The sequence below is a fragment of the Bufo bufo genome, chromosome 5 (assembly GCF_905171765.1).
Source record: "Bufo bufo chromosome 5, aBufBuf1.1, whole genome shotgun sequence".
Taxonomy (NCBI): Eukaryota; Metazoa; Chordata; class Amphibia; order Anura; family Bufonidae; genus Bufo; species Bufo bufo.
The window spans coordinates 16,513,254-16,533,237 of NC_053393.1; the positions used below are offsets into that span (position 1 = coordinate 16,513,254).

At 40.0% G+C, this 19,984-nt stretch overlaps 2 protein-coding genes across 2 annotated transcripts in view; both read left to right on the plus strand.

The window, feature by feature from the left end:
• Positions 1-7,750, plus strand: part of LOC121002357 (flocculation protein FLO11-like) — a 93,887-nt gene extending 86,137 nt beyond the window's left edge. The window contains exons 4-5 of the mRNA XM_040433822.1: positions 5,915-7,072; positions 7,746-7,750. Coding sequence (XP_040289756.1) covers positions 5,915-7,072; positions 7,746-7,750 — 1,163 coding nt within the window. The remainder of the gene's footprint in view (positions 1-5,914; positions 7,073-7,745) is intronic.
• On the plus strand, positions 7,661-18,779 carry LOC121002155 (mucin-2-like). Its single transcript, XM_040433486.1, has 3 exons — positions 7,661-8,563; positions 17,558-17,637; positions 17,949-18,779. The coding sequence occupies exons 1-3, from the start codon at positions 7,882-7,884 to the stop codon at positions 18,054-18,056; spliced, it is 870 nt and encodes a 289-aa protein (XP_040289420.1). The 5' UTR covers positions 7,661-7,881; the 3' UTR covers positions 18,057-18,779.
• The last annotated feature ends 1,205 nt before the right edge of the window (positions 18,780-19,984 follow it).

Consider the following 19,984-nt stretch of genomic DNA (forward strand, 5'->3'; position numbering starts at 1 on the left):
CACAGGACTTTGCTTAAAAAAAAGGCACTTCATTTTTACACTTTAATCTAAGGTTAGTTGCCTGCCAGTGTGTGTCAGGCCGACTTCAACTGACTGTAGTGTGCCCACTGCCAGTGCCCACCCCTGTCATCCCGAGTGGCACAGGACTTTGCTTAAAAAAGGCATTTAATTTTTACACTTTAGTGTAATTTCAGCTGCTTGCCTGCTGCTAGTGTGTGTCAGGCCGACTTCAACTGACTGTAGTGTGCCCACTGCCAGTGCCAACCACTGATACCGGGTGGCACAGTAGCTTGCCGATAAATAAGGCATTTAATTTTTAGACAGTAGTCTAAATTCAGTTGCTTGCCTGCTGCCAGTCAGTGTGTCAGGCCCTCTTCCACTGACTGTAGTGTGCCCACTGCCAGTGCCAACCACTCATACCGGGTGGCACAGTAGCTTGCCGATAAATAAGGCATTTAATTTTTACACTTTAGTGTAATTTCAGTTGCTTGCCTGCTGCCAGTGTGTGTCAGGCCGACTTCAACTGACTGTAGTGTGCCCACTGCCAGTGCCAACCACTGATACCGGGTGGCACAGTAGCTTGCCGATAAATAAGGCATTTAATTTTTAGACAGTAGTCTAAATTCAGTTGCTTGCCTGCTGCCAGTGTGTGTCAGGCCCTCTTCCACTGACTGTAGTGTGCCCACTGCCAGTGCCAACCACTCATACCGGGTGGCACAGTAGCTTGCCGATAAATAAGGCATTTAATTTTTACACTTTAGTGTAATTTCAGTTGCTTGCCTGCTGCCAGTGTGTGTCAGGCCCGCTTCTACTGACTGTAGTGTGCCCACTGCCAGTGCCAACCACTGATACCATCTCCCCGTTCGAAAAATCTATTCAATAAATGGCACCCAGATTGGGGACGTTAGAGGGATTAAACTGATGAGAATAGTACTACAGAAAATACCACTCATATCGGGTGTGACAGTAAATTGCACGGCGCAGACGCAGTCACCGTGGATAAAAACAAAGGGGAGGGAGCCAGCGTTTTTTTAACCATCTCCCCGTTCGAAAAATCAATTCAATTGACCTTTCGGGGACCCTTGGTGTTGTACGTGGCTGGGTGGAGGAAGAAACCTTCAATGACATCACCGGGACGTGGCTAGCTTGGTATCCAACCTTGTGCAAATGGGGAGTTTGCGGTTGTGCAAATGAACTGTTTGCGGTGCATTAAAAGGGGAGTTTGGTCTGTCAATGTCTGTGATGCGGGCGTAACCCTTACACTACCTGATCGATACAACATCATACCTGATCGTATACACACACTGGATGTTTTAAAGCACGTTATTCCAAACAATTTAGGAATGTTAGTTGATTTATGCCCTTTATGGATTAAAACCCGACTCTGCGTCCACTACGTAATTTTCCATGGGAGTTTTGCCATAGATCCCCCTCCGGCATGCCACAGTCCAGGTGTTAGACCCCTTGAAACAACTTTCTCATCACTATTGTGGCCAGAAAGAGTCCCTGTGGGTTTTAAAATTCGCCTGTCTATTGAAGTCTATGGCGGTTCGCCCGGTTCGCCAGTTCGCGAACATTTGCGGAAGTTCGCGTTCGCTGTTCGCGAACTGAAAATTTTATGTTCGCGACATCACTATTCTACACCACTATACAGGCACAGTGTTCTACACCGCTATACAGGCACAGTGTTCTACACCGCTATACAGGCACAGTGTTCTACACCGCTATACAGGCACAGTGTTCTACACCGCTATACAGGCACAGTGTTCTACACCGCTATACAGGCACAGTGTTCTACACCGCTATACAGGCACAGTGTTCTACACCACTATACAGGCACAGTGTTCTACACCGCTATACAGGCACAGTGTTCTACACCGCTATACAGGCACAGTGTTCTACACCGCTATACAGGCACAGTGTTCTACACCGCTATACAGGCACAGTGTTCTACACCACTATACAGGCACAGTGTTCTACACCCCTATACAGGCACAGTGTTCTACACCGCTATACAGGCACAGTGTTCTACACCGCTATACAGGCACAGTGTTCTACACCGCTATACAGGCACAGTGTTCTACACCGCTATACAGGCACAGTGTTCTACACCACTATACAGGCACAGTGTTCTACACCACTATACAGGCACAGTGTTCTACACCACTATACAGGCACAGTGTTGTACACCGCTATACAGGCACAGTGTTCTACACCGCTATACAGGCACAGTGTTCTACACCGCTATACAGGCACAGTGTTCTACACCGCTATACAGGCACAGTGTTCTACACCGCTATACAGGCACAGTGTTCTACACCTCTATACAGGCACAGTGTTCTACACCGCTATACAGGCACAGTGTTCTACACCGCTATACAGGCACAGTGTTCTACACCGCTATACAGGCACAGTGTTCTACACCAGTATACAGGCACAGTGTTCTACACCGATATACAGGCACAGTGCTCTACACCACTATACAGGCACAGTGTTCTACACCACTATACAGGCACAGTGTTCTACACCACTATACAGGCACAGTGTTCTACACCACTATACAGGCACAGTGTTCTACACCACTATACAGGCATAGTGTTCTACACCACTATACAGGCACAGTGTTCTACACCACTATACAGGCACAGTGTTCTACACCACTATACAGGCACAGTGTTCTACACCACTATACAGGCACAGTGTTCTACACCACTATACAGGCACAGTGTTCTACACCACTATACAGGCACAGTGTTCTACACCACTATACAGGCACAGTGTTCTACACCACTATACAGGCACAGTGTTCTACACCGCTATACAGGCACAGTGTTCTACACCGCTATACAGGCACAGTGTTCTACACCGCTATACAGGCACAGTGTTCTACACCGCTATACAGGCACAGTGTTCTACACCACTATACAGCACAGTGTTCTACACCGCTATACAGGCACAGTGTTCTACACCGCTATACAGGCACAGTGTTCTACACCACTATACAGGCACAGTGTTCTACACCACTATACAGGCACAGTGTTCTACACCACTATACAGGCGCAGTGTTCTACACCGCTATACAGGCACAGTGTTCTACACCGCTATACAGGCACAGTGTTCTACACCACTATACAGGCACAGTGTTCTACACCACTATACAGGCACAGTGTTCTACACCACTATACAGGCACAGTGTTCTACACCACTATACAGGCACAGTGTTCTACACCACTATACAGGCACAGTGTTCTACAGCACTATACAGGCACAGTGTTCTACACCACTATACAGGCACAGTGTTCTACACCACTATACAGGCTCTCTGCAGCCAGGAACTAGACGTTTTTTTAATGAAATTCGCCGCAAATAAATTCAGATCGAACCTAATTTTTTACAAAAAATTCGGCGAATCAAATTTTTGAAAAATTAGCTCATCTCTGCTCACTACATATAATGAGTAAGACATGCGCACGATCACCACCAGGGGCGTAGCTAGAAGTGACTGGGCACCACAGCAAATTTTTGTATGCCCACGCGCGCTCTTCGCAACTCCCTCCTCCTGTGTAAACTCCACTCCTTTGGCTAGTCACGATCTAGTCCAGACCTGGCTGCCACGCCATCCTTTTCCTATATAATAGATATATACACACACTGTCATGTAGTGTCATTGTATAATACTGTTGTGGGGGTCCTGTCAAAGTCATAACCCTCCTCCCATGCAACCCACATACTCCTGTGACTAGTCAAGATTCCCCCCATCCCCCCCACGCATCCTAGGGGGGCGCAGATAAGGGCCAGGGGCTGCACTGAAAGGGCCAGGGTGGCACACACAGGGGCCAGGGGCGCAAACAAAGGCCAGGGACGGGGCACAGATAAGTGCCAGGGAGGCGCAGACAGAGGCCAGGGGGGGGCACAGGCCATGGCCAGGGGGGGGCATACAAGGGTCAGGGGCGCAGACAAGGGACGAGGCACAGATAAGGGTCAGGGCCCAGGTGTGCAGACAGCGGCCAGGGAGGTTCAGACAGTGGTCTGGGGGGCACAAGCCAGGGCCAGGGGGGCGCAGATAAGGGCCAGGGGCGCAGACAATGGACGAGGCACAGATAAGGGTCAGGGCCCAGGTGTGCAGACAGGGGCCAGGGAGGTGCAGACAGTGGCCTGGGGGGCACAAGCCAGGGCCAGGGGGAGGCGCAGATAAGGGCCGGGGCGCGGACAAGGGCCAGGGACGAGGCACAGATAAGGGCCAGGGCCCAGGGGCGCAGACAGGGGCCAGGGAGGTGCAGACAGTGGCCTGGGGGCCACAGGCCAGGGTGGGCACAGACAAGGCCCAGAGGGGGGCAGATAAGGGTCAGGGGCTGTGCTGAAAGAGCCAGGGAGGCACAGACAGGGGCCAGGGGCTGCGCTGACGAGGGCAAGGGGGGCACACAGGCAGCGTGGGAGCTAATAGGAGGGAGAACTTTCACTGGGTGCATTTCCTAGCACACTGCGGCCATAAAGCGGGCGGATATTTTTTTATATGAAGCCATTGATGTCTGCAGATTGTTATCCCTCTGTGCACAATGGCAGGCGGCGGGTAATGAAATGTCCCTGCGGCGGTACCTGTACCCGTCCTCATCACCTCTGTTATCTGACGAGCTCGATCTGATCGCAGCCTTCCTGCCAATATCCGTCCAGAGGCTGCTTGCTGGGGCTTGTTGTTCTCCGCGGAAGCTTCCCCGCCTATTTGTATCTGAGCGCAGGCAGCGCTTAAAGGGTTAAGGGAAGGAGTTCCTGCGCAGTGACGGGCATGCTGTCAACCCTTTAAGCGCTGCCTGCGCTCAGATACAAATAGGCGGGGAAGCTTCCGCGGAGAACCACAAGCCCCGGCAAGCAGCCTTTGGGCGGATATTGGCAGGAAGGCTGCGATCAGATCGAGCTCGGCAGATAACGGATGTGATGAGGACGGGTACAGGTACCGCCGCAGGGACATTTCATTACCCGTCGCCTGCCATTGTGCACAGAGGGATAACAATCTGCAGACATCAATGGCTTCATATAAAAAAAAAAAATCTGCCCGCTTTATGGCCGCAGTGTCAGCGCAGCCCCTGGCCCCTGTCTGTGCCTCCCTGACCCTTATTTGCCCCCCTCTGGGACTTGTCTGTGCCCCTGGGTCCTGGTCCCTGTGTGTGCCACCCTGGCCCTTTCAGTGCAGCCCCTGGCCCTTATCTGCGCCCCCCTAGGATGCGTGGGGGGATGGGGGGGGATCTTGAATAGTCACAGGAGTGTGGGGGTTGCATGGGAGGAGGGTTATGACTTTGACAGGACCCCCACAACAGTATTATACAATGACACTACATGACAGTGTGTGTGTATATCTATTATATAGGAAAAGGATGGCGTGGCAGCCTCACTGGGTACATGTAATCCCGGAATAGTTTGGCACACATACATATATACTCACAAATGAGGTGAGATTTTGCCTTTTTCCCCTTGGAGCAGAGGTGCAGTGTGTGCAGCGCCCAGTAGGAGGCACTTTTGGAGATACACTTTGCGGTGATACTGACCACACATGTGCGGACTCATTGGCAGAGATACGTAGGGCAGTGGTGCCATGCACAGTGGGAGGGCACAGCTACTGCAGACTCTGTCTCTGCTGCCTGGAAATTTGCAGGCAGTTGGCGCGTCAGGACCGGCTGCTATTGATGCAAATGTTTTATACAAACACATTCACCCTCTCAAGTGTCTCAGCTCTACCAAGCATGTGGCACGTGTTCTGTGCCAGCTGCTGTTCATCCTGTGCCAGGTAAGACCATGGTAAAAGGTTTAATACTGACAGAGCAACTTTTTTGTTGACTGAGTGACATTTGTGTAAGTTGCACCTAATTCTCCTGCACCTGCGCTGGTTTCTTAGTTTGTGTTTCTGATTTAACCCCTACAGGAGCACCACTTAGCAATGGAGACAACCCCAACAGTGAGGCCACCTCCATGCCTCCAATAAAGAGCACCCTGTCAAGTAACATCAGTGCAGGACCAGCACCAGCCAATCCTGGACTTTCTTCTGTTCCCACAGTTTATCAGAATGGTCTGATGGATGCAAGTCAGTTTCCGACAAAAATGTCAGACCCTCCAACCAGCAGACGTATGAGGGAAATAACCGGTGTCCAGTCAATACAAGAACCCTCAACACCCGTACTCACCAGTGTAGAACCTCTCAGAAGTGTTTCAACTATGGAGCCTATTGTAAGAACCAATACCTTAGCTCCAACCCCAAACCCACCTGCCAACACATCACTGCCAGCTATCCATCAGGAGACGAGCTCCACCACAGCTTTGGTTACAGCAGGGCCCTCTAACATCATAATCACATCAATGACAACAGATGTCACCAGTATTCCACCACCGCTCACCAGTAACGTCATCGATGTACCGCGCACCACTGTTTATGCAGAAAGTCCTCAAGAGGCATTTCCGCTAATGGGTTCCCCATCTAGATCTACAGGAAATCCACCAATTATTCCAAATATTACATCACCATTTTACACAACTGCACCACTCACAAGTAATACCACTACCACCACAACTGCACCAGAGGCTACTACAACTGTGCGAATGACACCCAATATTCCAATCAACACAATTTTGCCACTAAAGTCTAAAGTCCCTGACTCCATGACGCCTTTAACCATATCTTTATCAATAGGCCCTAATAGCACTAGTACAATTTTACCAGCTATGACAATTTCCCCAAAAACATTTAATGTGACTAGTTCTCAGTCCCCAGCGACGACACCTGCCCCAATGCCTCCTGGTATGTCTACCACTCCATTAGATACCAAATCTGCACCGATACCTCCTGGTATGTCTACCACTCCAATAGATACCAAATCTGCACCGATACCTCCTGGTATGTCTACCACTCCATTAGATACCAAATCTGCACCGATACCTCCTGGTATGTCTACCACTCCATTAGATACCAAATCTGCACCGATACCTCCTGGTATGTCTACCACTCCAATAGATACCAAATCTGCACCGATACCTCCTGGTATGTCTACCACTCTATTAGATACCAAATCTGCACCGATACCTACTGGTATGTCTACCACTCCATTAGATACCAAATCTGCACCGATACCTACTGGTATGTCTACCACTCCATTAGATACCAAATCTGTAACGATACCTCCTGGTATGTCTACCACTCCATTAGATACCAAATCTGCACGGATACCTCCTGGTATGTCTACCACTCCATTAGATACCAAATCTGCACCGATACCTACTGGTATGTCTACCACTCCATTAGATACCAAATCTGCACCGATACCTCCTGGTATGTCTACCACTCCATTAGATACCAAATCTGCACCGATACCTCCTGGTATGTCTACCACTCCATTAGATACCAAATCTGCACCGATACCTCCTGGTATGTCTACCACTCCATTAGATACCAAATCTGCACCGATACCTACTGGTATGTCTACCACTCCATTAGATACCAAATCTGCACCGATACCTCCTGGTATGTCTACCACTCCATTAGATATCAAATCTGCACCGATAACTACTGGTATGTCTACCACTCCATTAGATACCAAATCTGCACCGATACCTCCTGGTATGTCTACCACTCCATTAGATATCAAATCTGCACTGATAACTCCTGGTGTGTCTACCACTCCATTAGATATCAAATCTGCACTGATAACTCCTGGTGTGTCTACCACTCCATTAGATATCATAGCTGCATCAATAACTTCTAGAGTGACCACCACCGTACCACCACCCAACACATTGTCACCGATTCCAACAAGTATAATCACCAGAACATCAGCTACCAAAACTTCATTGATATCTTTTAAAGTAACTGAGGCACCAACCTCTACCACATCTACACCCATGCCATTGAATATGTCTGCCACTACTCCACCAGCTATAACACCTTCACTAATGCCTCCCAGTTTGACTGCCACCAAACCACCCATTAAGCCTACTAATACTACTACCAGTATAACAAACATGACACGTCCATTGCCCACTTCACCAATACGTTCTGATAAAACACCCATCACTACCTCAGCTATGACAATGTCACCAGTGTCTGCAACAATAATTCCCATCACATTACCATACAGTATGGAATCCAATATATCACTGGATACAACAACTTATCCTGTACGTCCTAGTGTCTCTACCACCTCACCACCATCAACTACAACTGTGCCACTATCTTCTACCATGACAGGCACCACTTCATCAAATTACACAACTAGGCCACCATCTTCTACCATGACACAAATCACTTCATCAAATTACACAACTGCCCCACCGTCTTCTACCATTATTGGTAACACATCATCAAACTACACAACTGGGACAAATACCCCATCGTCATCTATGCCGACTGAAATGGTTATCACCACACCACCAAGCACCACAAACAATTCCATCCATTCTAGTGTAACATCAGAACTGCCAGAATCTACACAATTCAGTATGGACATCACCACGTCACCTGACTCTACATCCATGGAGAATACATGTACTTTACCCCCCACAATCACAGAGAGGAAGTCCAGCAGTAAGTAACAGAAAACACTGCAACCATATAGTATGCGTCCTCATCCTCAACAGCAGCCATATTAGTCTCTTATAAAGAAATTAATATACTATAATGGTCAATATGTAACTAATGGAGGCCATACTATTGTAGTTATATTCTTGTACATAGGAGGCGGTATTATACTAGTTATATTCTTGTACATAGAGGCAGTATTATAGTAGTTATATTCTTGTACATAGGAGCAGTATTATAGTAGTTATATTCTTGTACATAGGGGGCAGTATTATAGTAGTTATATTCTTGTACATAGGAGGCAGTATTATAGTAGTTATATTCTTGTACATAGGAGGTAGTATTATAGTAGTTATATTCTTGTACATAGGAGGCAGTATTATAGTAGTTATATTCATGTACATAGGAGGCAGTATTATAGTAGTTATATTCTTGTACATAGGAGGCAGTATTATAGTAGTTATATTCTTGTACATAGGAGCAGTATTATAGTAGTTATATTCTTGTACATAGGAGCAGTATTATAGTAGTTATATTCCTGTACATAGGAGCAGTATTATAGTATTTATATTCTTGTACATAGGAGCAGTATTATAGTAGTTATATTCTTGTACATAGGAGCAGTATTATAGTAGTTATATTCTTGTACATAGGAGCAGTATTATAGTAGTTATATTCTTGCACATAGGAGGCAGTATTATAGTAGTTATATTCTTGTACATATGAGGCAGTATTATAGTAGTTATATTCTTGTACATAGGAAGCAGTATTATAGTAGTTATATTCCTGTACATAGGAGCAGTATTATAGTAGTTATATTCTTGTACATAGGAGGCAGTATTATAGTAGTTATATTCTTGTACATAGGAGCAGTATTATAGTAGTTATATTCTTGTACATAGGAGCAGTATTATAGTAGTTATATTCTTGTACATAGGAGTAGTATTATACTAGTTATATTCTTGTACATAGAGGCAGTATTATAGTAGTTATATTCTTGTACATAGGAGCAGTATTATAGTAGTTATATTCTTGTACATAGGGGGCAGTATTATAGTAGTTATATTCTTGTACATAGGAGGCAGTATTATAGTAGTTATATTCTTGTACATAGGAGGTAGTATTATAGTAGTTATATTCTTGTACATAGGAGGCAGTATTATAGTAGTTATATTCATGTACATAGGAGCAGTATTATAGTAGTTATATTCTTGCACATAGGAGGCAGTATTATAGTAGTTATATTCTTGTACATATGAGGCAGTATTATAGTAGTTATATTCTTGTACATAGGAAGCAGTATTATAGTAGTTATATTCCTGTACATAGGAGCAGTATTATAGTAGTTATATTCTTGTACATAGGAGGCAGTATTATAGTAGTTATATTCTTGTACATAGGAGCAGTATTATAGTAGTTATATTCTTGTACATAGGAGCAGTATTATAGTAGTTATATTCTTGTACATAGGAGCAGTATTATAGTAGTTATATTCTTATACATAGGAGCAGTATTATAGTAGTTATATTCTTGTACATAGGAGCAGTATTATAATAGTTATATTCTTGTACATAGGAAGCAGTATTATAGTAGTTATATTCCTATACATAGTAGCAGTATTATAGTAGTTATATTCTTGTACATAGGAGTAGTATTATACTAGTTATATTCTTGTACATAGAGGCAGTATTATAGTAGTTATATTCTTGTACATAGGAGCAGTATTATAGTAGTTATATTCTTGTACATAGGGGGCAGTATTATAGTAGTTATATTCTTGTACATAGGAGGCAGTATTATAGTAGTTATATTCATGTACATAGGAGCAGTATTATAGTAGTTATATTCTTGCACATAGGAGGCAGTATTATAGTAGTTATATTCTTGTACATATGAGGCAGTATTATAGTAGTTATATTCTTGTACATAGGAAGCAGTATTATAGTAGTTATATTCCTGTACATAGGAGCAGTATTATAGTAGTTATATTCTTGTACATAGGAGGCAGTATTATAGTAGTTATATTCTTGTACATAGGAGCAGTATTATAGTAGTTATATTCTTGTACATAGGAGCAGTATTATAGTAGTTATATTCTTGTACATAGGAGCAGTATTATAGTAGTTATATTCTTATACATAGGAGCAGTATTATAGTAGTTATATTCTTGTACATAGGAGCAGTATTATAATAGTTATATTCTTGTACATAGGAAGCAGTATTATAGTAGTTATATTCCTATACATAGTAGCAGTATTATAGTAGTTATATTCTTGTACATAGGAGCAGTATTATAGTAGTTATATTCTTGTACATAGAAGGCAGTATTATAATAGTTATATTCTTGTACATAGGAGGCAGTATTATAGTAGTTATATTCTTGTACATGGGAGGCAGTATTATAGTAGTTATATTCTTGTACATAGGAGCAGTATTATAGTAGTTATATTATTGTACATAGGAGCAGTATTATAGTAGTTATATTCTTGTACATAAGAGGCAGTATTTTAATAGTTATATTCTTGTACATAGGAGCAGTATTATAATAGTTATATTCTTGTACATAAGAGCAGTATTATAGTAGTTATATTCTTGTACATAGGAGCAGTATTATAATAGATATATTCTTATACATAGGAGCAGTATTATAGTAGTTATATCCTGTACATAGAAGCAGTATTATAGTAGTTATATTCTTGTACATAGGAGCAGTATTATAGTAGTTATATTCTTGTACATAGGAGCAGTATTATAGTAGTTATATCCTGTACATAGGAGCAGTATTATAGTAGATATATTCTTGTACATAGGAGGCAGTATTATAGTAGTTATATTCTTGTACATAGGAGCAGTATTATAGTAGTTATATTATTGTACATAGGAGCAGTATTATAGTAGTTATATTCTTGTACATAGGAGGCAGTATTATAGTAGTTATATTCTTGTACATAGGAGCAGTATTATAGTAGTTATATTATTGTACATAGGAGCAGTATTATAGTAGTTATATTCTTGTACATAGGAGGCAGTATTATAGTAGTTATATTCTTGTACATAGGAGGCAGTATTATAGTAGTTATATTCTTGTACATAGGAGCAGTATTATAGTAGTTATATTCTTGTACATAGGAGCAGTATTATAGTAGTTATATTCATGTACACAGGAGGCAGTATTATAGTAGTTATATTCTTGTACATAGGAGGCAGTATTATAGTAGTTATATTCTTGTACATAGGAGCAGTATTATAGTAGTTATATTCTTGTACATAGGAGCAGTATTATAGTAGTTATATTCTTGTACATAGGAGCAGTATTATAGTAGTTATATTTTTGTACATAGGACGCAGTAATATAGTAGTTATATTCTTGTACATAGGAGCAGTATTATAGTAGTTATATTCTTGTACATAGGAGGCAGTATTATAGTAGTTATATTCTTGTACATAGGAGGCAGTATTATAGTAGTTATATTCTTGTACATAGGAGGCAGTATTATAGTAGTTATATTCTTGTACATAGGAGGCAGTATTATAGTAGTTATATTCTTGTACATAGGAGGCAATATTATAGTAGTTATATTCTTGTACATAGGAGCAGTATTATAGTAGTTATATTCATAAACACAGGAGGCAGTATTATAGTAGTTATATTCTTGTACATAGGAGGCAGTATTATAGTAGTTATATTCTTGTACATAGGAGCAGTATTATTGTAGTTATATTCTTGTACATAGGAGCAGTATTATAGTAGTTATATTCTTGTACATAGGAGCAGTATTATAGTAGTTATATTCTTGTACATAGGAGCAGTATTATAGTAGTTATATTCTTGTACATAGGAGCAGTATTATAGTAGTTATATTCTTGTACATAGAAGCAGTATTATAGTAGTTATATTCTTGTACATAGAAGCAGTATTATAGTAGTTATATTCTTGTACATAGGAGCAGTATTATAGTAGTTATATTCTTGTACATAGGAGGCAGTATTATAGTAGTTATATTCTTGTACATAGGAGGCAGTATTATAGTAGTTATATTCTTGTACATAGGAGGCAGTATTATAGTAGTTATATTCTTGTACACAGGAGCAGTATTATAGTAGTTATATTCTTGTACATAGGAGCAGTATTATAGTAGTTATATTCATGTACACAGGAGGCAGTATTATAGTAGTTATATTCTTGTACATAGGAGGCAGTATTATAGTAATTATATTCTTGTACATAGGAGCAGTATTATAGTAGTTATATTCTTGTACACAGGAGCAGTATTATAGTAGTTATATTCTTGTACATAGGAGCAGTATTATAGTAGTTATATTCATGTACACAGGAGGCAGTATTATAGTAGTTATATTCTTGTACATAGGAGGCAGTATTATAATAATTATATTCTTGTACATAGGAGCAGTATTATAGTAGTTATATTCTTGTACATAGGAGGCAGTATTATAGTAATTATATTCTTGTACATAAGAGCAGTATTATAGTCGTTATATTCTTGTACATAAGAGCAGTATTATAGTAGTTATATTCTTGTACATAGGAGCAGTATTATAGTAGTTATATTCTTGTACATAGGAGCAGTATTATAGTAGTTATATTCTTGTACATAGGAGGCAGTATTATAATAGTTATATTCTTGTACATAAGAGGCAGTATTATAGTAGTTATATTCTTGTACATGGGAGGCAGTATTATAGTAGTTATATTCTTGTACATAGGAGCAGTATTATAGTAGTTATATTCATGTACACAGGAGGCAGTATTATAGTAGTTATATTCTTGTACATAGGAGGCAGTATTATAGTAGTTATATTCTTGTACATAGGAGCAGTATTATAGTAGTTATATTCTTGTACATAGGAGCAGTATTATAGTAGTTATATTCTTGTACATAGAAGCAGTATTATAGTAGTTATATTCTTGTACATAGAAGCAGTATTATAGTAGTTATATTCTTGTACATAGGAGCAGTATTATAGTAGTTATATTCTTGTACATAGGAGGCAGTATTATAGTAGTTATATTCTTGTACATAGGAGGCAGTATTATAGTAGTTATATTCTTGTACATAGGAGGCAGTATTATAGTAGTTATATTCTTGTACACAGGAGCAGTATTATAGTAGTTATATTCTTGTACATAGGAGCAGTATTATAGTAGTTATATTCATGTACACAGGAGGCAGTATTATAGTAGTTATATTCTTGTACATAGGAGGCAGTATTATAGTAATTATATTCTTGTACATAGGAGCAGTATTATAGTAGTTATATTCTTGTACACAGGAGCAGTATTATAGTAGTTATATTCTTGTACATAGGAGCAGTATTATAGTAGTTATATTCATGTACACAGGAGGCAGTATTATAGTAGTTATATTCTTGTACATAGGAGGCAGTATTATAATAATTATATTCTTGTACATAGGAGCAGTATTATAGTAGTTATATTCTTGTACATAGGAGGCAGTATTATAGTAATTATATTCTTGTACATAAGAGCAGTATTATAGTCGTTATATTCTTGTACATAAGAGCAGTATTATAGTAGTTATATTCTTGTACATAGGAGCAGTATTATAGTAGTTATATTCTTGTACATAGGAGCAGTATTATAGTAGTTATATTCTTGTACATAGGAGGCAGTATTATAATAGTTATATTCTTGTACATAGGAGGCAGTATTATAGTAGTTATATTCTTGTACATGGGAGGCAGTATTATAGTAGTTATATTCTTGTACATAGGAGCAGTATTATAGTAGTTATATTATTGTACATAGGAGCAGTATTATAGTAGTTATATTCTTGTACATAAGAGGCAGTATTTTAATAGTTATATTCTTGTACATAGGAGCAGTATTATAATAGTTATATTCTTGTACATAAGAGCAGTATTATAGTAGTTATATTCTTGTACATAGGAGCAGTATTATAGTAGATATATTCTTATACATAGGAGCAGTATTATAGTAGTTATATCCTGTACATAGGAGCAGTATTATAGTAGTTATATTCTTGTACATAGGAGCAGTATTATAGTAGTTATATTCTTGTACATAGGAGCAGTATTATAGTAGTTATATCCTGTACATAGGAGCAGTATTATAGTAGTTATATTCTTGTACATAGGAGGCAGTATTATAGTAGTTATATTCTTGTACATAGGAGGCAGTATTATAGTAGTTACATTCTTGTACATAGGAGCAGTATTATAGTAGTTATATTATTGTACATAGGAGCAGTATTATAGTAGTTATATTCTTGTACATAGGAGGCAGTATTATAGTAGTTATATTCTTGTACATAAGAGCAGTATTATAGTAGTTATATTCTTGTACATAGGAGCAATATTATAGTAGTTATATTCTTGTACATAGGAGCAGTATTATAGTAGTTATATTCTTGTACACAGGAGCAGTATTATAGTAGTTATATTCTTGTACATAGGAGCAGTATTATAGTAGTTATATTCATGTACACAGGAGGCAGTATTATAGTAGTTATATTCTTGTACATAGGAGGCAGTATTATAGTAATTATATTCTTGTACATAGGAGCAGTATTATAGTAGTTATATTCTTGTACACAGGAGCAGTATTATAGTAGTTATATTCTTGTACATAGGAGCAGTATTATAGTAGTTATATTCATGTACACAGGAGGCAGTATTATAGTAGTTATATTCTTGTACATAGGAGGCAGTATTATAATAATTATATTCTTGTACATAGGAGCAGTATTATAGTAGTTATATTCTTGTACATAGGAGGCAGTATTATAGTAATTATATTCTTGTACATAAGAGCAGTATTATAGTCGTTATATTCTTGTACATAAGAGCAGTATTATAGTAGTTATATTCTTGTACATAGGAGCAGTATTATAGTAGTTATATTCTTGTACATAGGAGCAGTATTATAGTAGTTATATTCTTGTACATAGGAGGCAGTATTATAATAGTTATATTCTTGTACATAGGAGGCAGTATTATAGTAGTTATATTCTTGTACATGGGAGGCAGTATTATAGTAGTTATATTCTTGTACATAGGAGCAGTATTATAGTAGTTATATTATTGTACATAGGAGCAGTATTATAGTAGTTATATTCTTGTACATAAGAGGCAGTATTTTAATAGTTATATTCTTGTACATAGGAGCAGTATTATAATAGTTATATTCTTGTACATAAGAGCAGTATTATAGTAGTTATATTCTTGTACATAGGAGCAGTATTATAGTAGATATATTCTTATACATAGGAGCAGTATTATAGTAGTTATATCCTGTACATAGGAGCAGTATTATAGTAGTTATATTCTTGTACATAGGAGCAGTATTATAGTAGTTATATTCTTGTACATAGGAGCAGTATTATAGTAGTTATATCCTGTACATAGGAGCAGTATTATAGTAGTTATATTCTTGTACATAGGAGGCAGTATTATAGTAGTTATATTCTTGTACATAGGAGGCAGTATTATAGTAGTTACATTCTTGTACATAGGAGCAGTATTATAGTAGTTATATTATTGTACATAGGAGCAGTATTATAGTAGTTATATTCTTGTACATAGGAGGCAGTATTATAGTAGTTATATTCTTGTACATAAGAGCAGTATTATAGTAGTTATATTCTTGTACATAGGAGCAATATTATAGTAGTTATATTCTTGTACATAGGAGCAGTATTATAGTAGTTATATTCTTGTACATAGGAGCAGTATTATAGTAGTTATATTCTTGTACATAGGAGCAGTATTATAGTAGTTATATTCTTGTACATAGGAGCGATATTATAGTAGTTATATTCTTGTACATAGGAGGCAGTATTATAGTAGTTATATTCTTGTACATAGGAGGCAGTATTATAATAGTTATATTCTTGTACATAGGAGCAGTATTATAGTAGTTATATTCTTGTACATAGGAGCAGTATTATAGTAGTTATATTCTTGTACATAGGGGCAGTATTATAATAGTTATATTCTTGTACATAGGAGCAGTATTATAGTAGTTATATTCTTGTAGATAGGAGCAGTATTATAGTAGTTATATTCTTGTACATAGGAGCAGTATTATAGTAGTTATATTCTTGTACATAGGAGGCAGTATTATAGTAGTTATATTCTTGTACATAGGAGGCAGTATTATAGTAGTTATATTCCTGTACATAGGAGCAGTATTATAGTAGTTATATTCTTGTACATAGGAGCAGTATTATAGTAGTTATATTCTTGTACATAGAAGCAGTATTATAGTAGTTATATTCTTGTACATAGGAGCAGTATTATAGTAGTTATATTCTTGTACATAGGAGCAGTATTATAGTAGTTATATTCTTGTACATAGGAGCAGTATTATAGTAGTTATATTCTTGTACATAGGAGCAGTATTATAGCAGTTATATTCTTGTACATAGGAGCAGTATTATAGTAGTTATATTCTTGTACATAGGAGGCAGTATTATAGTAGTTATATTCTTGTACATAGGAGGCAGTATTATAGTAGTTATATTCTTGTACATAGGGGGCAGTATTATAGTAGTTATATTCTTGTACATAGGAGGCAGTATTATAGTAGTTATGTTCTTGTACATAGGAGGCAGTATTATAGTAGTTATATTCTTGTACATAGGAGCAGTATTATAGTAGTTATATTCTTGTACATAGGAGCAGTATTATAGCAGTTATATTCTTGTACATAGGAGCAGTATTATAGTAGTCATATTCTTGTACATAGGAGCAGTATTATAGTAGTCATATTCTTGTACATAGGAGGCAGTATTATAGTAGTTATATTCTTGTACATAGGAGCAGTATTATAGTAGTCATATTCTTGTACATAGGAGCAGTATTATAGTAGTCATATTCTTGTACATAGGAGCAGTATTATTATACATATTTGTTTTTATTTTATAGCTTTATATTATTTGTTGATATTACTTTTCATTATTATCTGAGATGATTAAAATTTTGCTTTTTTCTCTGCAGGCTCATTAACCTTAAGGCTGACATTGGAGACTTCTCCTACCACAAACTTTGCTATTGCAATGCAAAAAATTTTACAGCAGGTAAGTCTAGTGATGATGATTTGTTATAGAAGTCTGGAAATTTGATGAGATCAGAAATTCTACAGTTAATGACGGTTTATTGAGTGCGTTCTGAGCAGAAATAACTGCTGTAGATTAAAGCTGCAGTCATTTTGGTGACCAGCAGGAGGCAGCACTACCTCGAGATAAGGAATCTGCGATGAAGGTTCCTATCGGAGACTCCAACGCAGATGTGAACTGTAGTGTTAAAGGCTGTGGTCAGCAACTGTACAATAATAACTTATTACAGTACAGGCATTGAGAAATTGATAATGGAGTATTCTTATTTTTAGGTTTGTCTCCGGCTTGCTAAGGATATTCCAGTTGAAGATGTGACTTTGTCCTGGGCTCAGAATAAGATGTTCCTGCCATGCGTCTCCATCACAGGAACAGTGTTTTAGACTGGTCACAATTTCAGATATTTCATCTTCTAGTCTAGAAATAGTCCTGAACCGCCGAGGACTTATATGAACAGAGGCCACCATTGTGAACATTAAGGAGCCTTCACTTGGCTTCTACTATCTGCAGAGCTTCCAATATTATACACATCTCCGCTTTATGGGAATCTGACCAATGGTACTCCCCCAATACTGAGGAAGAGGGCATCTGCCCCCCTTCATGACGGAGACATGGTCAGGTTAAATGGACATTCAGGACTCCCACCAATTACCAGTTGTTTTGGGTCAAAGCCTCTGGAGCTCCACGTCTGTGGTGTCTGCAGCTCTGTCCTATTCAGGGTCATCAAGTGAAATCTCCAAGAGCTCCTCTAAAATGAATGGAAGATATGGAGGCCGTTGTCGGCGCTCGCTTGGCTGTTTTGGGAATGAGGATAGGACTCCCCCTCCTGCCATAGCTGGGATCAGTTGTAGATGGCCGAAAGCTTGTAGACTGCACATTTGTGGCATATTTGCGGATATCTCTGTGCTGCTGGCAGGACCCTGCTCCGTCCCCTATGTAACTCTGTATGTGACATCCCAAAAAAAAGCACACTCCTGTCCTGAAACACTCTGTGCTGCTGGGGACCCTGCTCCTTCCACTATGTAACTCTCGGCCTGTGACCTCCACAAGATCAGCGCACTCCTCTCCTGAAATCCTCTGTGTTGCTGGGTACCCTGCTCCTTCCACTATGTAACTCTGTCTGTGACTTCCCAAAAAATAAACACACTCATGTCCTGAAACACTCTGTGCTGCTGTGAGCCCTATTTTCTCCATTATGTATCACTCACTGTGTTACCACCTATGATCATCTCTGAAATCCTCTGTGCTGCTGGGGGCCCTGCTCCTTCCACTATGTAACTTTCAGCCTGTGACCTCCACAAGATCAGCACACTCCTCTCCTGAAATCCTCTGTGCTGCTGGGGACCCTGCTCCTTCCACTATGTAACTTCAGCCTGTGACCTCCACAAGATCAGCACACTCCTCTCCTGACATCCTCTGTGCTGCTGGGATGACCCTGCTCCTTCCACTATGTAACTCTCGGCCTGTGACATCCACACTCCTCTCCTGACATTCTCTGTGCTGCTGGGGACCCTCCTCCTTCCACTATGTAACTCTCGGCCTGTGACCTCCACAAGATCAGCGCACTCCTCTCCTGAAATCCTCTGTGTTGCTGGGTACCCTGCTCCTTCCACTATGTAACTCTGTCTGTGACTTCCCAAAAAATAAACACACTCATGTCCTGAAACACTCTGTGCTGCTGTGAGCCCTATTTTCTCCATTATGTATCACTCACTGTGTTACCACCTATGATAATCTCTGAAATCCTCTGTGCTGCTGGGGGCCCTGCTCCTTCCACTATGTAACTTTCAGCCTGTGACCTCCACAAGATCAGCACACTCCTCTCCTGAAATCCTCTGTGCTGCTGGGGACCCTGCTCCTTCCACTATGTAACTTCAGCCTGTGACCTCCACAAGATCAGCACACTCCTCTCCTGACATCCTCTGTGCTGCTGGGATGACCCTGCTCCTTCCACTATGTAACTCTCGGCCTGTGACATCCACACTCCTCTCCTGACATCCTCTGTGCTGCTGGGGACCCTCCTCCTTCCACTATGTAACTCTCGGCCTGTGACTTCCACACTCCTTGTAACGGACCGTTTCAGCAGACAAGGGGTTAAAATCAGTTTAGGCGATATGCCCCTTTCTGAGAGACAGGTAACAGCTACTGCAGAACACCAACTCCTGAACTGGATACAAAATCGCACTCCAAACTGGAACCTCACGAATAGCTGCTAGCAGACGAACAGGAATCAGCTTACACTCCTGGCAATCAGTCTCTAACAGCATACAGCGGATCCCCCCAATAATGAGACAAGGCTCCGTGTTGAGGG

What these genes read in the sequence shown, in the direction of transcription:
- LOC121002155 (XM_040433486.1), top strand. Translation starts at nt 7,882, where the DNA reads ATGCCATTGAATATGTCTGCCACTACTCCACCAGCTATAACACCTTCA. An exon ending in CACAGAGAGGAAGTCCAGCA is followed by an intron (nt 8,564 to 17,557) that starts GTAAGTAACAGA and finishes TTTTCTCTGCAG; the next exon opens with GCTCATTAACCTTAAGGCTG. An exon ending in TGCAAAAAATTTTACAGCAG is followed by an intron (nt 17,638 to 17,948) that starts GTAAGTCTAGTG and finishes TCTTATTTTTAG; the next exon opens with GTTTGTCTCCGGCTTGCTAA.